The sequence below is a fragment of the Hyperolius riggenbachi genome, chromosome 5 (genome assembly GCF_040937935.1).
Source record: "Hyperolius riggenbachi isolate aHypRig1 chromosome 5, aHypRig1.pri, whole genome shotgun sequence".
NCBI classification, from domain to species: Eukaryota; Metazoa; Chordata; class Amphibia; order Anura; family Hyperoliidae; genus Hyperolius; species Hyperolius riggenbachi.
In genome coordinates this window covers 84,401,520-84,420,826 of record NC_090650.1, presented here as the reverse complement: position 1 = coordinate 84,420,826, position 19,307 = coordinate 84,401,520, and the positions used below count along the sequence as shown (strand labels likewise).

Sequence of the window (19,307 nt, the reverse complement as noted above, 5' to 3'; positions counted from 1 at the left end):
GGTGCTCACAGCGCCGGGTGTAGCCATGGCTAGGGGTGCCGCTGTGGTGCTCAGTCAGATGTGCATACCACAAATCCTATCAATATGGGCCAACATTTCTAAAGAATGCTTTCAGCACCTTGTTGAATCAATGCCATGTAGAATTAAGGCAGTTCTGAAGGCGAAAGGAGGGTCAAACACCGTATTAGTATGGTGTTTCTAATAATCCTTTAGGTGAGTGTAGCAGCAGGCAGGCAGTGCAGGAAACTGTATTACTTCCTGCACTAGATGTAGCACCCCTCCCCCTTCCTGTCCTGTGGGCAATGTGTATCCTCGCTCTTTACACACAGCCTGCAGTGAGTGAATGTGCAGAGCAGCAGGGTGAGTAGAGTTTGCTGTGCTGTAGCTGGGACATTATCAGGGAGAGGTGGCAGGATGTGTTTAGTGCTTCAGAAGCTGCCTGTCATTAGTAGCCTTGTGCACTGGCTGCTGTAATACCAGAGTGCACTAGACTATTTGATTATTTATCCTGACCCTGACAGCTGACTTCTGTAGTGAACAGAGAAGAAAGCTCCAGGCAATTTAGATTAGCTTGATTGCAGGTAATCCTATCTCTTTTTCCAGGTCCCCCTCCCACCCTGTTGTCTTCCCCCATGACCCTTTCCTCTTTTCAGATTTTATTGGCTTCTTTTAACAGCATGTCCCTGCCAAACAGTACTGGTGATGTCTGCAGTCCTGGTGAGAGGTCTTCCAGCCATTTTGCCTCTCCTACCAGGCTCTGTCTTGTGCCTGTACCTCTTTATCCTCCCTCCTACTATGCAACTCCCTCTTTCGTATGTCCCCCTTTTTTTGACTGTCCTCAGAGGAGCTCACAATCTAATTGTACCATAGTCATAGTCGAATGTCCTACTATATTATTATTATTGTGTATTTATACAGGATCTTCTCAAAAAATTAGCATATTGTGATAAAGTTCATTCTTTTTTGTAATGTACTGATAAACATTAGACTTTCATATATTTTAGATTCAAATACACACAACTGAAGTAGTTCAAGCCTTTTATTGTTTTAATATTGATGATTTTGGCATACAGCTCATGAAAACCCAAAATTCCTATCTCAAAAAATTAGCATATTTCATTCGACCAATAAAAGAAAAGTGTTTTTAAAACAAAAAAAAGTCAACCTTCAAATAATTATGTTCAGTTATGCACTCAATACTTGGTCGGGAATCCTTTTGCAGAAATGACTGCTTCAATGCGGCGTGGCATGGAGGCAATCAGCCTGTTGCGCTGCTCAGGTGTTATGGAGGCCCAGTATGCTTCGATAGCGGCCTTAAGCTCATCCAGAGTGTTGGGTCTTGCGTCTCTCAACTTTCTCTTCACAATATCCCACAGATTTTCTATGGGGTTCAGGTATTGAAAGTTGGCAGGCCAATTGAGCACAGTAATACCATGATCAGTAAACCATTTACCAGTGGTTTTGGCACTGTGAGCAGGTGCCAGGTCGTGCTGAGAAATGAAATCTTCATCTCCATAAAGCTTTTCAGCGGATGGAAGCATGAACCCACTTTTGAACCAGAAACAGCGGCAGAAGCGCCTGACCTGGGCTACAGAGAAGCAGCACTGGACTGTTGCTCGGTGGTCCAAAGTACTTTTTTCGTATGAAAGCAACTTTTACATATCATTCGGAAATCAAGGTGCCAGAGTCTGGAGGAAGACTGGGGAGAGGGAAATGCCAAAATGCCTGAAGTCCAGTGTCAAGTACCCACAGTGATGGTCTGAGGTGCCATGTCAGCTGCTGGTGTTGGTCCACTGTGTTTTATCAAGGGCAGGGTCAATGCAGCTAGCTATCAGGAGATTTTGGAGCACTTCATGCTTCCATCTGCTGAAAAGCTTTATGGAGATGATTTCATTTTTCAGCACGACCTGGCTCCTGCTCACAGTGCCAAAACCACTGGTAAATGGTTTACTGACCATGGTATTACTGTGCTCAATTGGCCTGCCAACTCTCCTGACCTGAACCCCATAGATAATCTGTGGGATATTGTGAAGAGAAAGTTGAGACGCAAGACCCAATACTCTGGATGAGATTAAGGGCGCTAACGAAGCATCCTGGGCCTCCATAACACCTGAGCAGTGCCACAGGCCGATTGCCTCCATGCCACGCCGCATTGAAGCAGTCATTTTCTGCAAAAGGAATCCTGACCAAGTATTAAGTGCATAACTGAACATAATTATTTGAAGGTTGACTTTTTTTTGGTTTTAAAAACACTTTTCTTTTATTGGTCGGATGAAATATGCTAATTTTTTGAGATAGGAATTTTGGGTTTTCATGAGCTGTATGCCAAAATCATCAATATTAAAACAATAAAAGGCTTGAACTACTTCAGTTGTGTGTATTTGAATCTAAAATATATGAAAGTCTAATGTTTATCAGTACATTACAAAAAATAATAAACTTTATCACAATATGCTAATTTTTTTAGAAGATCCTGTATAGCACTGATGTCTTCTGCAGCACTGTATAGACTCTACTGGTGGGTCGCAGGCTGCTCTGAGCTGGGCCGTGCAGTCAGTCATGACTCATCACAGTGCAGAGAGAAGTGTCCCTGAAGTTTGCCGGAAGCTATAGAGAAGAGCCGTCTGCAGCCATTGTTACTGCTGCCACCTAGTGTCTGTTATTTGTAATGCAGCATACTTTGTCTGTCCGGACACCAGGTGGCAGCAGTGAGGATCACTGGGACACTCTGGTCTCTTGCCAGCCACAGAGTTCAGTCTGCAGGAGGTGAGCAGCTGATGCTGGAAGCTTAGTGTGGGAAGAAGAATAGAAGGGTAAAAGCAAGTGTGGGGAGGAGGGAAGTGTGAAGTGGGTGTAGAGAGGAGGAATGGGTGAATTGAGTGTAGGGTGGAGGGTAAAGAGGCTGTGAGGTGGAGGGAAGGGTAAAATTGAGGGGAGGCAGATGAGGATAGGAAATGACTGTGCCAGTAGATAAGGAAGCCCAGGCAGGTCCCCCCCCCTTCACACCACCTGTCACACCAAATGTACTTTTCCAAAGTGCTGAGGGCAGTGAAAATAGTGGTTAGGTAAGGCTGGTGTTCCCAGGACTTCTTTATGTAATGACCCTGCCTGTAGAACAAGCCCGCACACCCCCTCCCCCGCGCAATAACACCCCCATCCCCCCAGATCTGCCCGGTCTTTGGAAAAATTGCCTGATGCTGAAGCGGGCCTTGGGCCAAAAAAGGTTGGGGACCACTGGTATAGAGTACAGAGTTTCATAACGGTTAGCTCCATCCACATCCTGATGACTCCTTTTCCCCCAAAATCCCCCATCCCGTCAACCCTCCCATCAACAAAATTGGTTGTTTTTTTTGGGGGGGGGGGGGGGGGCAGTCTGTAAATCAGCATCGGATGTCAAATTCCCCAGGTACGCCACTGGTTTAGTTGCAGTCATAAGACTAAACAACCATGCAACGTTGCAAGAGGTTCAGCCTCTATTTATCGAGCCTGTTCAGCCGCTGCCAAATTGCTGTAAAACTGATTTCAAGTTGAAACCAATTGCACTTGCCTTAAAGCGGGATTGTCAGCCATGAAATCAAATTCCATTTACCCTCTGCTCTGTGTCTGTTATGCTGTCTACAACCTGACCCTGCATTGCACGCATATCAAATATAATCCTAAATGTTTTCTGGTGTAATAAATCTTTTCTCAGTCATCCTGGCACTATTTGGTACATTGCAGACGAGAAGGAAGCTTGTCATCGCCCCTCCCACATTCCTGCTCCTCACTGATTAGCTGAAGGCAGTTCAGTGTGACACAATGCTGAGAAGGGAAAAGTTGCTGAAATATCATCTATGCTGTGCTCACATATGTTTAAAAAGCAAGTGACAGCGGTTTCTAGGAGACAAAAAAAGAATAAGGGAGGAAATTACATCAGGATTGGCTTCAGTCTTGGGTAATAAAAATGGAAAATCTCTGGAACAGTTTTCTCTTTATTTACTATATATATTTCACTGAAATCAAAATGTGGACTGTAAAATTCATCTTATGCAAGTAAAACAAGTATTTATCTACTTATGTATGTGTTTTATTTCCTGGGATGGTATGGCTATCCCTGCTGCTTTAAATCTTAACCAAACTCAAAAGAAAATGTGACCAAACCAAACTCAAAATGTTTTTTATTCAGTTCTAGATGACAGGAAGGAGTTGGAATTGATGTCTTTGGCTTCAATCCACTAAGCTTTATCAAACACTTTATCAAATGTTTGATAATTTACTTCATGGGTAAAAATTCACTAAGGTGTTCAGTGTTTGGCCCAGAATTTTTTTACAGCCGGGTGGCATGAAAAAGTAGCCGGGTGGGGTGAGATGAGAATGCAGGACTGCTGCTTCTCTGCACAACTCTGCTTACAGCAGAGGAGGAGATGAGCAGATGACAGCTAGGTGCTCACCAAAACTAGGAGAACACTGGTGTTATAGGTTTATTGAACGGTTTATGGATAAAACATTCAATAAATATATAAAACCTTAGTGAATTCAAAATTAGATTTTACCCATGAGGTAAATGATCAAACGTTTGATAAAGTATTCGATAAAGCTTATTGAATTGAGGCCTGTGTTTCCGTGTAAGTGCAAATTTACTTGGCAAAATAGATTGATTCTGATTCTTTGTTTCAAGTGGTGCCATCTTTCTGTCATATTCTGTCTTTTGGGACACCGATCTATGGGCAGTAAGTAAGGGAGATTTTACCAGCACGGTTGCAGACTATTGTAAAACCTTTGCGATTAAAACCTGTCCTTACTCAAGAGAAAGTCCCTTCTGATATTGTCCTCATAAAAATCCCCCCATTCTGAACCCTGTTTTAGCCCTTCATGCTCGAACCAAGCACAAAGGAATTAAATGTTAAGTTTTGTTGTGCTTTAAAAAAAAAAAAAAAAAAAAAAAGTACTTCGTCCACCGCAGTATGATGGCAGCTGGAAGAGTGTTCGGGTCTGTGATTAATAGTCACCTCTCTGGAGGTCTTCTCTGTATCTTTGGCTTTAAAAGTCTGCGCCAAAAGAGTGAGGCAGAGTGACGCAAATGGGCCTAACATCACTCGCTGTGACATTCATTGGGTGAGATGATTCTTTTGCCAGCTGTGAGTCGGTCTGTGGAGTACAGCCGACTGTCCATAAAGAGTTCACTGCTGTTTATGGGACAAAGATCAGGCTGCTGCTGCAGAAGATCTCGTCATCAACCTTTGAACATCTCTTACACACTGTAACATTCGGGTGAAAGTTCCTTCCTAGCATAAAACTAAACCAGAATCTCCTAAGTGGAAAATACACTATCATTCTGTAGTATTTATATAGCACTGACATGTTCTGCAGCGCTGAACAGGGTATACAGGATCTTCTAAAAAAATTAGCATATTGTGATAAAGTTCATTATTTTCTGTAATGTACTGATAAACATCAGACTTTCATATATTTTAGATTCAAATACACACAACTGAAGTAGTTCAAGCCTTTTATTGTTTTAATATTGATGATTTTGGCATACAGCTCATGAAAACCCAAAATTCCTATCTCAAAAAATTAGCATATTTCATCCGACCAATAAAAGAAAAGTGTTTTTAAAACCAAAAAAGTCAACCTTTAAATAATTATGTTCAGTTATGCACTCAATACTTGGTCGGGAATCCTTCCGCAGAAATGACTGCTTCAATGCGGCGTGGCATGGAGGCAATCAGCCTGTGGCACTGCTCAGGTGTTATGGAGGCCCAGGATGCTTCGATAGCGGTCTTAAGCTCATCCAGAGTATTGGGTCTTGCGTCTCTCAACTTTCTCTTCACAATATCCCACAGATTCTCTATGGGGTTCAGGTCAAGAGAGTTGGCAGGCCAATTGAGCACAGTAATATCATGGTCAGTAAACCATTTACCAGTGGTTTTGGCACTGTGAGCAGGTGCCAGGTCGAGCTGAAAAATGAATCTTCAACTCCATAAAGCTTTTCAGCAGATAGAAGCATGAACCCACTTTTGAACCAGAAACAGCGGCAGAAGTGCCTGACCTGAGCCAAAGAGAAGCAGCACTGGACTGTTGCCCAGTGGTCCAAAGTACTTTTTGCGGATGAAAGCAACTTTTACATATCATTCGGAAATCAAGGTGCCAGAGTCTGGAGGAAGACTGGGGAGAGGGAAATGCCAAAATGCCTGAAGTCCAGTGTCAAGTACCCACAGTCAGTGATGGTCTGGGGTGCCATGTCAGCTGCTGGTGTTGGTCCACTGTGTTTTATCAAGGGCAGGGTCAATGCAGCTAGCTATCAGGAGATTTTGGAGCACTTCATGCTTCCATCTGCTGAAAAGCTTTATGGAGATGAAGATTTAATTTTTCAGCACGACCTGGCACCTGGTCACAGTGCCAAAACCACTGGTAAATGGTTTACTGACCATGGTATTACTGTGCTCAATTGGCCTGCCAACTCTCCTGACCTGAACCCCATAGAGAATCTGTGGGATATTGTGAAGAGAAAGTTGAGAGACGCAAGACACAACACTCTGGATGAGCTTAAGGCCGCTATCGAAGCATCCTGGGCCTCCATGACACCTGAGCAGTGCCACAGGCTGATTGCCTCCATGCCACGCCGCATTGAAGCAGTCATTTCTGCAAAAGGATTCCCGACCAAGTATTGAATGCATAACTGAACATAATTATTTGAAGGTTGACTTTTTTGGTTTTAAAAACACTTTTCTTTTATTGGTCGGATGAAATATGCTAATTTTTTGAGATAGGAATTTTGGGTTTTCATGAGCTGGATGCCAAAATCATCAATATTAAAACAATAAAAGGCTTGAACTACTTCAGTTGTGTGTATTTGAATCTAAAATATATATAAGTCTGATGTTTATCAGTACATTACAGAAAATAATGAACTTTATCACAATATGCTAATTTTTTGAGAAGATCCTGTATATAGTCTTGTCACTTAACTGTCCATCAAAGCGACTCACCATATATTCCCTACCATAGTCCTTTTATCTATGTATGTATTGTGTAGTGTATGTATTGTAGCCTAAGGCCAATTTAGAGGGAAGCCAATTAACTTATCGGTATGTTTTTGGGATATGAAAGGAAACCCACGCAGACACGGAGAACATACAAACTCTGTGCAGATAGTGCCGTGGTTGGGATTCAAACTGGCTATCCAGCGCTGCAAGACTATGCGAGATTACATTTTTTTTCCTCTCTGTAGCTTTGCATTGCTGTTAACGTAACTTTGCAATGCTCCACCCATAGCACCCCTAAACTCTGCCCATTCAATCTGCCAAAACAATAGCCTTTAAGGGCATCCCTACTAATTGCATAAAAAATGAATTCCCCTCTAAACTTGCCTAACTTGCCTACAAAGGTCTTTAAAGAGACTCCGTAACAAAAATTTTATCCGGTTTTCTTCCATTCTACAAGTTCCAAAATCTATTCTAATGTGTTTTGGCGTACTGCAGCACGTTCTACTATCACAATCTGTGTAATAAATCAACTTATCTCTCTCCTGTCAGACTTGTCGGCCTGTGTCTGGAATGCTGCCAAGTTCTTCAGTGTTGTGGTTCTGTGATGCATCTCCCCCCTCCAGGCCCCTCTCTGCACACTGGCTGTGTTTTATTTAGATTAGTGCAGATTCTCTCTGCTCTATTATCTTTTACACGCTGGATAAATCCTCCTCTGAGCTGGCTGGGCTTTCACATACTGAGGAATTACATACAGGCACAGCTGTCTGCACTGTGCAGGAAGAAACAGCCTGACACTTCAGTGCATGAGAGATGCAGGGGGAAAGAAACACACAAATGATCTCTTGAGATTAAAAAGGAAGGGTGTATACAGCCTGCTTGTGTATGGATGTATTTTCTATGTGTGGACATACTGTACATCAACCTACTTCCTGTTTTGGTGGCCATTTTGTTTGTTTATAAACAAACTTTTTAAAACTGTTTTTAACCACTTTTAATGCGGCGGGGAGCAGCAAAATTGTGACAGAGGGTAATAGGAGATGTCCCCTAACGCACTGGTATGTTTACTTTTGTTCGATTTTAACAATACAGATTCTCTTTAACTTCAGTAGTCACATGACCCCACCATCTGGCCAGGTGGCCGTAGAGCTGAAGTTTCTGTGAGCCTCTGGTTCTAATCAGCACTGTTTCACCCTCCCCCACACAACACTCACCACAACCTAAGAACCCTTGCATTGCCACCACGTTGTCAAGTCCACTACTGCATCACCATGCCCCTTCCACCAGTTGATAGATTCAGCCATACCTTCCTTTTAGTCAGTGGTGAAGGAAAGAGGTAAGCGGCATAAATGCTATGCCCCTTTCCACATGTTACCACGGGAGCTTGAGCTGATCTGATGATTTAGGAACCTGCTCCCAGAGGCTAGCATGGGTGTAGATCACAGGTGTCGAACTCCAGGCCTGGAGGGACAGATCCATGCCAGTGTTTAGGATGGACTGAGAAAGAGAGGAATGTGTTCTACCTGATTGTCCACACCTTTCCTGATTCAGACCCATCAATGAATTTGAGCTGTCTCAGAAATGTGTGAGGACCTTGGCCCTCGAAGGACCGGTTTGACATCCCTGGTGTAGATGAAGGCACCAGTGCAACATCACCCATGTAACTTTCTTGGGTTCTGGTGAGTATAAGGGTTTTTTGATGGACAAGGGAGGAGGCCAAGACTAGCCCAATCCGGGAGGTTGTATTTCACTTATTTTAAACTAGTGTAAATAAAACAAAATGGCTGCTCTGGTAAGTCATGTTATTTTATAATCGTGTAAGTTAAACATGTATACTTAAAACCGCCTATATCTGCTTTAATATTTCAACGTTATAACGTTCAGCATTCTTACGTTATGCAGGGTTTCTGCATGCAGTCAACTTGGAAACATTCAGTGTATTTTTTAATGCATTTTTATCTTTTGCAGGGAATGTTCTACAGCCTGGAGGAGGACCTCTAGTTGCACGAATTGCCCAGTTTCTTAGGTATTATTTTGCCTCTAAATTTGTCATGCAGCATTCTGCACTGTATCAAAGCTTTCAAAGTTTGTTACGCAGTATACTGTACTATAGTAGAACCGACAGCTCCTCAGATAAATACCAGCATTGCTAGCTGCTTTGTTACTCTTATATCTTGCAGTGGATTCCCAGAGACCGTTCCTGTATCTTGTGTAAACAGACAGTGCTCATCTGGCCTGCAGGCCATCATCAATATAGCGGGTGAGTCAGTTCATTCTACTAGCCATCAGAGTGCCTCATTTTTCTACTAGCCATCAGAGTGCCTCATTTTTTCTGCAAGCCATCAGAGTGCCTCATTTCTAAACCCTTGCACACACGGGGATGGGGGGGAGCCAAAGGAGCGGCGCAGGCGTTATGTCACACAGCAGGCGGGCCCAGTGGGGAGGACATTGTTCTCAGCCAAAGCGATCTGCCTGGTTCAGCAGGAGAAGGTGGCACCGCTTCACAAGGCAGGCTGCATCTGATTGACTAACTGCATGGATGTGCAAAGCCTAAATATAGGCAGGTTACACAACTTGCATTCAATACAGATTCAACAAAATGGAGGATATTGGTTTCCAAATGACTAGCTGCGTCCGAGTGCTATTTCAGTTTGCATTCCATTTTAATCTGCGTTTAGGGTTTAGTGCAAAGTCTTTGTTTTCTGTCCATTAGCCAGTTCCCTATCCATGCACACAGACTCTTCCCCAGTCCTTGCATCCTCAACTTTTGCACCAGACTTTTGTGGGGAACAGTGTCGAAGGCCTTTGCAAAGTCCAAGTATATCACATCTATAGCATTCCCAATATCCACATTAGCGTTCACTACCTCATAAAAGCTGAGCATGTTAGTCAAACAGGACCTGTCTTTAGTAAACTCATGTTGATGCTGAGAAATTAGATTATTTTCTACTATGAAGTCATGTATAGTATCGCTTTGTAACCCTTTAAATAGTTTGCATGCAACTGATGTTAACCACTTCACAACTGAGGGGTTTTACCCCTTCAGCATCTGAGCAATTTTCTCCTTTCAACGCTCCGTCCATTCATTTGCCTATAACTTTATCATTACTTATCACAATAAAATGATCTATATCTTGTTTTTTTCACCACCAATTAGGCTTTCTTTAGGTGGGACACTATGCCAAGAATTATTTTATTCTAAATGTGTTTTAATGGGAAAATAGGAAAACATTTGGAAAAAAAAACATTATTTTTCGTTTTCCGCCATTATCGTTTTTAACTAATGCATGCTACTATAATTAAAATCCATGTAACTTATATGCCCATTTGTCCCAGTTATTACACCGTTTAAATTATGTCCCTACCACAATGTTTGGCGCCAATATTTTATTTGCAAATAAAGGTGCATTTTTTTTCAGTTTTGCGTCTATCCCTAATTACAAGCCCATAATTTATAAAGTAACAGTGTTATACCCTCTTGATATAAATATTTAAAGATTTCAGTCCCTAAGGTAACTATTTAAGTTTGTTTTTTTTTTATTGTAATTTTTTTTAATTTATTTTAATATTACAAAAAAAAAAATATTGGTAACAATTGGGGAGTGTGGGAGTTAATGAGTTAAAATTAATAGTGTAAATAATGTATGTGTATATGAAAAATGTTTTTGGGTGTAGTATTACTTTTTGGCCACAAGATGGCCACATTTTTTTTCAGGCATCCTACAAGCGTCGGAAGGACGCTTGCAGGAAGAGAGGCTGGGAAACTGAGTTTTTCACAATGGTCGCGCTGCTTCTCATAGAAGCATGCCGATCATTGCGGGGGCAGAGATCAACGAACGGGAATGGATTTTCCCGTTCATTGATCGTTTGTTCAAGCAGGCGGCGGCGTGTATGATCACGGGAGTGCGTGCACGTGCGAGCGGGAGCGCGGGCAGCGGCGGGGGGGGGGGGGGTGCGTATATCTACGCTCCGGGCGGGGAACTGAAGTCCAAAGGAGCGTAGATATACTGTACCCGGGCGGCGAAGTGGTTAAGCTTACAGGTCTATAATTTCCTGGATCTGATTTTTTACCCTTCTTAAATAATGGGAAAACATGGGCTGTACGCCAATCCACTGGGACTCTGCCAGTTGAAAGAGAGTCACAAAAGATAAGATAAAGGGGTTTATCTATAACTGAACTTAATTCCCTTAGGACCCGAGGATGTATGCCATCCGGGCCAGGTGCCTTGTCTATTTTTAATTTATTTAGTCTTGCCTTCACTTCTTCCTGCGTTAAGTATTTAATATTACAGTTGGAAGATTGAGACTCTTCTGCATCTGTAATTTGCAACAGTGATGTTTCCCTTGTGAAGATAGAAGAAAAGAAAGCATTTAATAAATATAATGCCTTACCTTGGTCATCCACCATTGAGTTCTCACCCTCATCCTTTAGGAGTCCAATACAGTCAACCTTTCTTTTTTTAGAGTTGATGTACTTATAAAACTTCTTTGGGTTAGATTTGATATCCCTAGCGATATGATTTTCAGCTTCAATGTTTGCCAGCCTAATTTCTTTTTTCACAACTTTTATTGCACTCCTTATAATTGCTTAATGCAGCCTCGGTCCCCTCCTGTTTTAGGACCTTATAGGCATTCTTTTTTCCCTTTCATTTTATCTCTAACCTTTCTATTCATCCATAGAGGCCTTTTTTTATTCCTAGACCTTTTGTTTCCATATGGGATATACATACTACAATATTGATTGAGAATAAGTTTAAAAGCTTGCCATTTCCCTTCAGTGACCTCCCCTTGTTGTACATTATCCCAGTTCACCAGACTTAGTGCCTGCCTGAGTTGATTGAACTTTGCTTTTCTAAAATTCATAGTTTTAGTGGTCCCGCTGCCCCGCGGCCTATCAGTCACCAGGTCAAACGTTATGTTGTGATCACTATTTCCCAAATGTTCTTGAACCTGCACATTTGACACATTATCTGGTCTATTAGAAATGATCAGATCCAGTAACGCATTCCCCCTAGTTGGTTCCGTTACCATTTGAGTCAAGTAATTGTCCTGTAGTGCTGCCAGAAATCTGCTGCTTTTACCAGAATGGGTAGCCTCAATACTCCAGTCAATGTCTGGAAAGTTGAAGTCGCCCATAACTATGACCTCATTTTTACTTGCAGCTTTTTCAATCTGCTGTAGTAATTGCAGTTCTGCAGCTTCATGAATATGTGGTGGCCTGTAGCACACCCCAATAAGCAATTGGCAACCTTTATTTCCACCATGAATATTTACCTTTGACTAATTCTTATACCTAACCTTACAAAAGTATGTAAATACCTGCTTAAATTGTTTTATAATGTAATGAACGATACATTTTTCTACTTTTTAGTTAACTAAAAAAAAAGAACTGCTCTGTATATGACTTGCAGTTTTGATACATTATGCCAATATTTTATGTTTTTGTTTGTTTTTTTAAATGCTTGATTTAATTTACATTGCTTGCAGGTGGCATCAGGAATAATTCCTATGACATTGGACTGGCATGTGGGTAAGAAAAATCTGTTATTGTAATGTACATTATTCAGAGAAAGACTTCAGTCAACTTAGTTTTTTCCCCATCACCTACTTCCATATTTTCTGTAGTGAGGCTCTGCAGTAACCACTGTACTGCTTAGTGACATGACCAGGATTCTGTGAATGGAAGTCAGAAATTTGGGGATAATAGGGTTTGAGAGATACTGGGACGACTGCAGCCCTGTAAGAGGTTGTACAGGTATTAATAATAATCCCATCACTTGTATAGCGCTTTTCTCCTGTCGGATTTAAAGCGCTCAAGAGCTGCAGCCACCGGGACGCGCTCAAGAGGCCACCCTGTAGTGTTAGGAAGTCTTGCCTTGAACTCCTTACTGAATAGGTACAGACCCTAGCCAGGATTCGAACCCTGGTAAGGTATCTGCTATTTAGCTCTTCCGGACGCAGCTCGTTAAATCTGCATCCTGTTTACATTCTCTTATGTCTGCCTGAGCGTAGATTTCCATAGACTAACTCTGCGCTCTCCCACCGCTAAAGTTTGGTACTCTGGTGATCGTGAACCAATCACAATGATCACAGAGTAAACATTTTAAAAAAGCCTCTGGTCCTTGGTTATCGATTTTTGCAGCGTGCCAAGGATATTACTGTTGGTACAGACTACAGCGAACCCTGCTTAAAGTGAACCCGAGATGAGTGATATGGAGGCTGCCATATTTATTTCCTGTTAAACAATACCAGTTGCCAGGCAGTCCTGCTGATCTATTTGGCTGCAGTAGTGAACTGAATTACACCAGAAACAAGCATGCAGCTAATCTTGTCAGTTCTGACAATATTACTGTCAGAAGACCCCGACCTGCTGCATGCTTGTTCAGGGTCTATGGTTGAAAGTATTTGAGGCAGAGCACCAGCAGGGCAGCAAGGCAACTGATATTGCTTAAAAGGAAATAAATATGGCAGCCTCCATACTATTCTCACCTCAGGTTCCGGCAGAGCATCCGATGCACCTTAAGGTGGCCACTAACAGTCCAATTTATAGCGAAAAATTGTTTGAGCAATCAGAAATTCTGATCGGATTGGTTGTAAATAATCTACATTGATGGGCACAATCAATTACGAACAATTATTAAAACAGTTGTCTGATTTTGATTTTTCGTCAAACCAAAATTTGGATTCTCTTGTTGGTTGTGAGAGATAGGAACCAAAGATAGGTTTGTTGATGGTGTAGTGAAAGATTTCACGTCCAATCAGAATTTCTGACCGCTCAAACGATTTTTCGTTAGAAATTGGATCGTTAGTGGACACTTTTAGCCACTCCACTGGTCTGCCCTGAGGTGATCACAGCGTCTGTGGAGTGGTAGCGTGCCATATATCATATCTGTATATATGCCAATGCATCTGCTATCTGTAAAAACTGCAGGTTGGGGATGTCTGTCTTGGTATTACAACTTTTATACACTGGACCTCTGTGGGGAGGGGGGTTGGTTTTCAGGAGGCCCCAAAAAACATTAGCTATATCAGTGGTACTCAGAGTGGTTTGCAAAAGTATTCAGCCCCCTTGAAGTTTTCCACATTTTGTCACATTACTGCCACAAACCTGAATCAATTTTATTGGAATACCACGTGAAAGACCAATACAAATGGTGTACACGTGAGAAGTGGAATTAAAAGCATACATGATTCCAAACATTTTTTACCAATTACCGTATATCCTCGAGTATAAGCCGAGTTTTTGAGGCCAAAAAAGTGGCCCAAAAGTGGGGGTCTCGGCTTATACTCGAGTGCCCACCTCCCCGAGTGCACCTTCCTTCCGCAGAGTGTAAAAAAAAAAAAAGCTGAGCAGCGCTAATGGTTGATTAACTTCCCCCTCCCGCTCGCCGCAATGTATACAGTAACCCGCGTGTCCTCCTCCCCGCTATGTGTAAAGTGCTGTAATCCATGTGACAGTCTCTCCCCGGCAGACTGGAGTGTGTTGCCAACCTTGGAATTGTCCTCCGTGTCCCCCGAGTGTCACCATATGCAGCGCAGCTTTGAGTAACTCACAGTGATCCGCGCTGTGTTCGGATGCCTCTTCCTGCCTGTCGCAGGCTCGTTGCTATGACTCAATCACGTGCACCACGTGCGGCGTCATAGCAACGAGCCTGCGACAGGCAGGAAGAGGCATCCGAACACAGCGCGGATCACTGTGAGTTACTCAAAGCTGCGCTGCATATGGTGACACTCGGGGGACACGGAGGACAATTCCAAGGTTGGCAACACACTCCAGTCTGCCGGGGAGAGACTGTCACATGGATTACAGCACTTTACACATAGCGGGGAGGACACGCGGGTTACTGTATACATTGCGGCGAGCGGGAGGGGGAAGTTAATCAACCATTAGCGCTGCTCAGCTTTTTTTTTTTTACACTCTGCGGAAGGAAGGTGCACTCGGGGAGGTGGGCACTCAAGTTAAACATAGCGGGGGAGAGGGGCATGTGGGTTACTGTACACATTGCGGCAAACGGGAAGGGGGCACAGATTACAGTACACATAGCCACGAGCAGGAGGGGAGGGGGGAGTTATGTGATCATTAGTGCTGCTCAGCTTTTTTTCCCTTTTTTTTACACATTGCGGTGGGGGAGTGCAGGGGGGCACGCTGCCATTAGTGATAGCTTTTAACGCAGAACTCAGTACTTTCTCTCTGCTCTATAAGATACGCACCTTAAGATAGTAAAGAAAAACAATTCTTTGTTACAGCTGATACAAAATCCTGCAATACATCTGCAGTGCGTCTACTTCCTGCTTTCATGGAAGCAGACATATTAACATCCTGTGCTTTCAAATGAGCTTATTTACCTTGACAGGTGACACAGGAGAGTTCAAATTACAATTTGTGATTAGACAGATGAGGAGGAGGAATTATTTTTATTATTAATGCTGCTGCATTTCCTACCCTCGGCCTATACTCGGATCAATCATTTTTTCCAGGATTTTTTGGTAAAAGTTGGGGGGTCGGCCTATACTCGAGTCGGCTTATACTCGAGTATATACGGTAACTGCAAAGTGGGGTGTGCGTAATTATTCAGCCCCCTTTGGTCTGAGTGCAGTCAGTTGCCCATAGACATTGCCTGATGAGTGCTAATGACTAAATAGAGTGCACCTGTGTGTAATCTAATGTCAGTACAAATACAGCTGCTCTGTGACGGCCTCAGAGGTTGTCTAAGAAAATATTGGGAGCAACAACACCATGAAGTCCAAAGAACACACCAGACAGGTCAGGGATAAAGTTATTGAGTAATTTAAAGCAGGCTTAGGCTACAAAAAGTTTTCCAAAGCCTTGAACATTCCACAGAGCACTGTTCAAGCGATCATTCAGAAATGGAAGGAGTATGGCACAAATGTAAACCTACCAAGACAAGGCTGTCCACCTAAACTCACAGGACGAACAAGGAGAGCGCTGATCAGAAATGCAGTCAAGAGGCCCATGGTGACTCTGGACGAGCTGCCGAGATCTACAGCTCAGGTGGGGGGAATCTGTCCATAGGACAACTATTAGTCGTGCACTGCACAAAGTTGGCCTTTATAGAAGAGTGGCAAGAAGAAAGACATTGTTAACAGAAAAGCATAACAAGTCCCGTTTGCAGTTTGCCACAAGCCACGTGGTGGACACAGCAAACATGTGGAAGAAGGTGCTCTGGTCAGATGAGACCAAAATTGAACTTTTTGGCCAAAATGCAAAACGCTATGTGTGGCGGAAAACTAACACTGCACATCACTCTGAACACACCATCCCCACTGTCAAATATGGTGGTAGCAGCATCATGCTCTGGGGGTGAATCTCTTCAGCAGGGACAAGGAAGCTGGTCAGAGTTGATGGGAAGATTGATGGAGCCAAATACAGGGCAATTTTGGAAGAAAACCTCTTGGAGTCTGCAAAAGACTGAGGCGGAGGTTCACCTTCCAGCAGGACAACGACCCTAAACATAAAGCCAGGGCAACAATGGAATGGTTTAAAACAAAACATATCCATGTGTTAGAATGGCCAAGCCAAAGTCCAGATCTAAATCCAATCGAGAATCTGTGGCAAGATCTGAGAACTGCTGCTCACAAACGCTGCACATCTCATCTGACTGAGCTGGATCTGTTTTGCAAAGAAGAATGGGCAAGGATTTCAGTCTCTAGATGTGCAAAGCTGGTAGAGACATACCCTAAAACAGGAATTTTCAACCGGTGGTACGCGTACCACCCGTGGTTCTTTGCGGCTGCCCAGGTGGTAAGCGCCGTGCCGGCACCGCTCTCCACAACCTGCCTGCCCTCCCTCTCCATCAGACCTACAGATCAGCATGGGACCCGAGCGGCACACAGTTACGTTGCACATTTCAGATTGGAGTGACGCCACTTCCTGGATTCGAAGAGATTTGTGCGGCTGCTGAGTGCTGCTTGGGACTCATGCTGATCAGCAGGTCTGATGGTCGCCGTGCTGATCTGGAGGTCTGAAGAGCCAGGTGAGCTACCTGTACTGGGGGAAGCATACTGCTTATAATGGGGGCAGCATATTACCTATAATGGGGCAGCATACTACTACCTATGTTGGGGGCAATTTTGTACCTATGCTGGGGGCAGCACTACGTAATATGTTGGTGCGTTATAAATCCAATAATGTGCACACTTTATCATTTTTTTTTGAGTTGTTGACATCTTGTAAAAACGCTGGTGGTACTTCAAAACTTTCATGCGATAAAAGTAGTACAATTTCTGAAAAGGTTAAAAAGCCCTGCCCTAAAAGACTGGCAGCTGTAATTGCATCATAAGGTGGTTCTACAAAGTATTGACTCGGGGCTGAATAATTACGCACACCCTGTGGTCTAGTCCTGGGAAAAGAAGTGAGTGGACTTACGCGGCACGCCAAAAATGGGCGTGGTCAAGCACACCATGGGCGTGGTCATGGGTGGGGCCAAATATACATGACCTTAGCAGTGATGTAAAAGGTCTGCCGAGGAAGTTTGAGCTCTGCCGTAGTGTATCCCCCAAAAATTATGGTAATCTGACAGCATTTCACCAAAAAGACACATAATCTGGTAGAATTTCCTCCAAAATACAGATAATATGGAAGTGGTTCCCCCAAAATAGACAATGTGGCAGCAGCAGTTCCACCAACATACACATAATTTGGAAGCAGTTCCCCAAAATACGCGAAACCTGACAGCGGATCACCCAAAATACACGTAACACCCAAAGGTCATATAATCTGGCAGCAGTGGTCCCCCAAACTTACACAATCTGGCAGCAGTTCCCCAAAATACACGTAATCTGGCAGCAGCCGTTCCCCTAACATACACATAATCTGGCAGCTGTTCCCCAAAATACATAACAGCGATTTCACAAAAATGCAGATAATCTGACAGCAGTTCCCCCAAAATAGGTACCCCCAGGTAGCCAGGTCTATAGGTGTCCCCAGTATAAGTAGCCATGAGTATGGTAGTCCCCAGTATATGTAGCCAGAGGTATAGTTGCCTAGTATACTGTATGTAGCCAGGGGTATATGTGCCCAGTATATGTAGCCAGTGGGATATGTCCCCAGTATATGTAGGCAGGAGTATATGTCCCCAGTATATGTAGGCAGGGGTATGTCCCCAGTATATGTAGGCAGGGGTATGTCCCCAGTATATGTAGGCAGGTGTATATGTCCCCAGTATATGTAGGCAGGTGTATATGTCCCCAGTATATGTAGGCAGGGGTATATGTCCCCAGTATATGTAGGCAGGGGTATATATGCCCAGTATATGTAGGCAGGTGTATATGTCCCCAGTATATGTAGGCAGGTGTATATGTCCCCAGTATATGTAGGCAGGGGTATATGTCCCCAGTATATGTAGGCAGGGGTATGTCCCCAGTATATGTCCCCAGTATATGTAGGCAGGTGTATATGTGCCCAGTATATGTAGGCAGGTGTATATGTCCCCAGTATATGTAGGCAGGGGTATATATGCCCAGTATATGTAGGCAGGTGTATATGTCCCCAGTATATGTAGGCAGGTGTATATGTCCCCAGTATATGTAGGCAGGGGTATATATGCCCAGTATATGTAGGCAGGTGTATATGTCCCCAGTATATGTAGGCAGGTGTATATGTCCCCAGTATATGTAGGCAGGTGTATTTGTCCCCAGTATATGTAGGCAGGGGTATATGTCCCCAGTATATGTAGGCAGGGGTATGTCCCCAGTATATGTAGGCAGGTGTATATGTCCCCAGTATATGTAGGCAGGGGTATATGTCCCCAGTATATGTAGGCAGGTGTATATGTCCCCAGTATATGTAGGCAGGTGTATATGTCCCCAGTATATGTAGGCAGGTGTATATGTCCCCAGTATATGTAGGCAGGTGTATTTGTCCCCAGTATATGTAGGCAGGGGTATATGTCCCCAGTATATGTAGGCAGGGGTATGTCCCCAGTATATGTAGGCAGGTGTATATGTCCCCAGTATATGTAGGCAGGGGTATATGTCCCCAGTATATGTAGGCAGGTGTATATGTCCCCAGTATATGTAGGCAGGTGTATATGTCCCCAGTATATGTAGGCAGGTGTATTTGTCCCCAGTATATGTAGGCAGGGGTATATGTGCCCAGTATATGTAGCCAGTGGGATATGTCCCCAGTATATGTAGGCAGGGGTATATGTCCCCAGTATATGTAGGCAGGGGTATATGCCCAGTATATGTAGGCAGGTGTATATGTCCCCAGTATATGTAGGCAGGTGTATATGTCCCCAGTATATGTAGGCAGGGGTATGTCCCCAGTATATGTAGGCAGGGGTATGTCCCCAGTATATGTAGGCAGGTGTATATGTCCCC

General features: G+C 43.5%; 1 protein-coding gene across 1 annotated transcript in view; it reads left to right on the top strand.

Annotated features, from left to right (window-relative positions):
- Positions 1–19,307, top strand: part of ACAA1 (acetyl-CoA acyltransferase 1) — a 50,280-nt gene that overhangs the window by 15,329 nt on the left and 15,644 nt on the right. Inside the window, exons 3-5 of the mRNA XM_068235942.1 lie at positions 8,934–8,991; positions 9,146–9,225; positions 12,453–12,495. Coding sequence (XP_068092043.1) covers positions 8,934–8,991; positions 9,146–9,225; positions 12,453–12,495 — 181 coding nt within the window. The remainder of the gene's footprint in view (positions 1–8,933; positions 8,992–9,145; positions 9,226–12,452; positions 12,496–19,307) is intronic.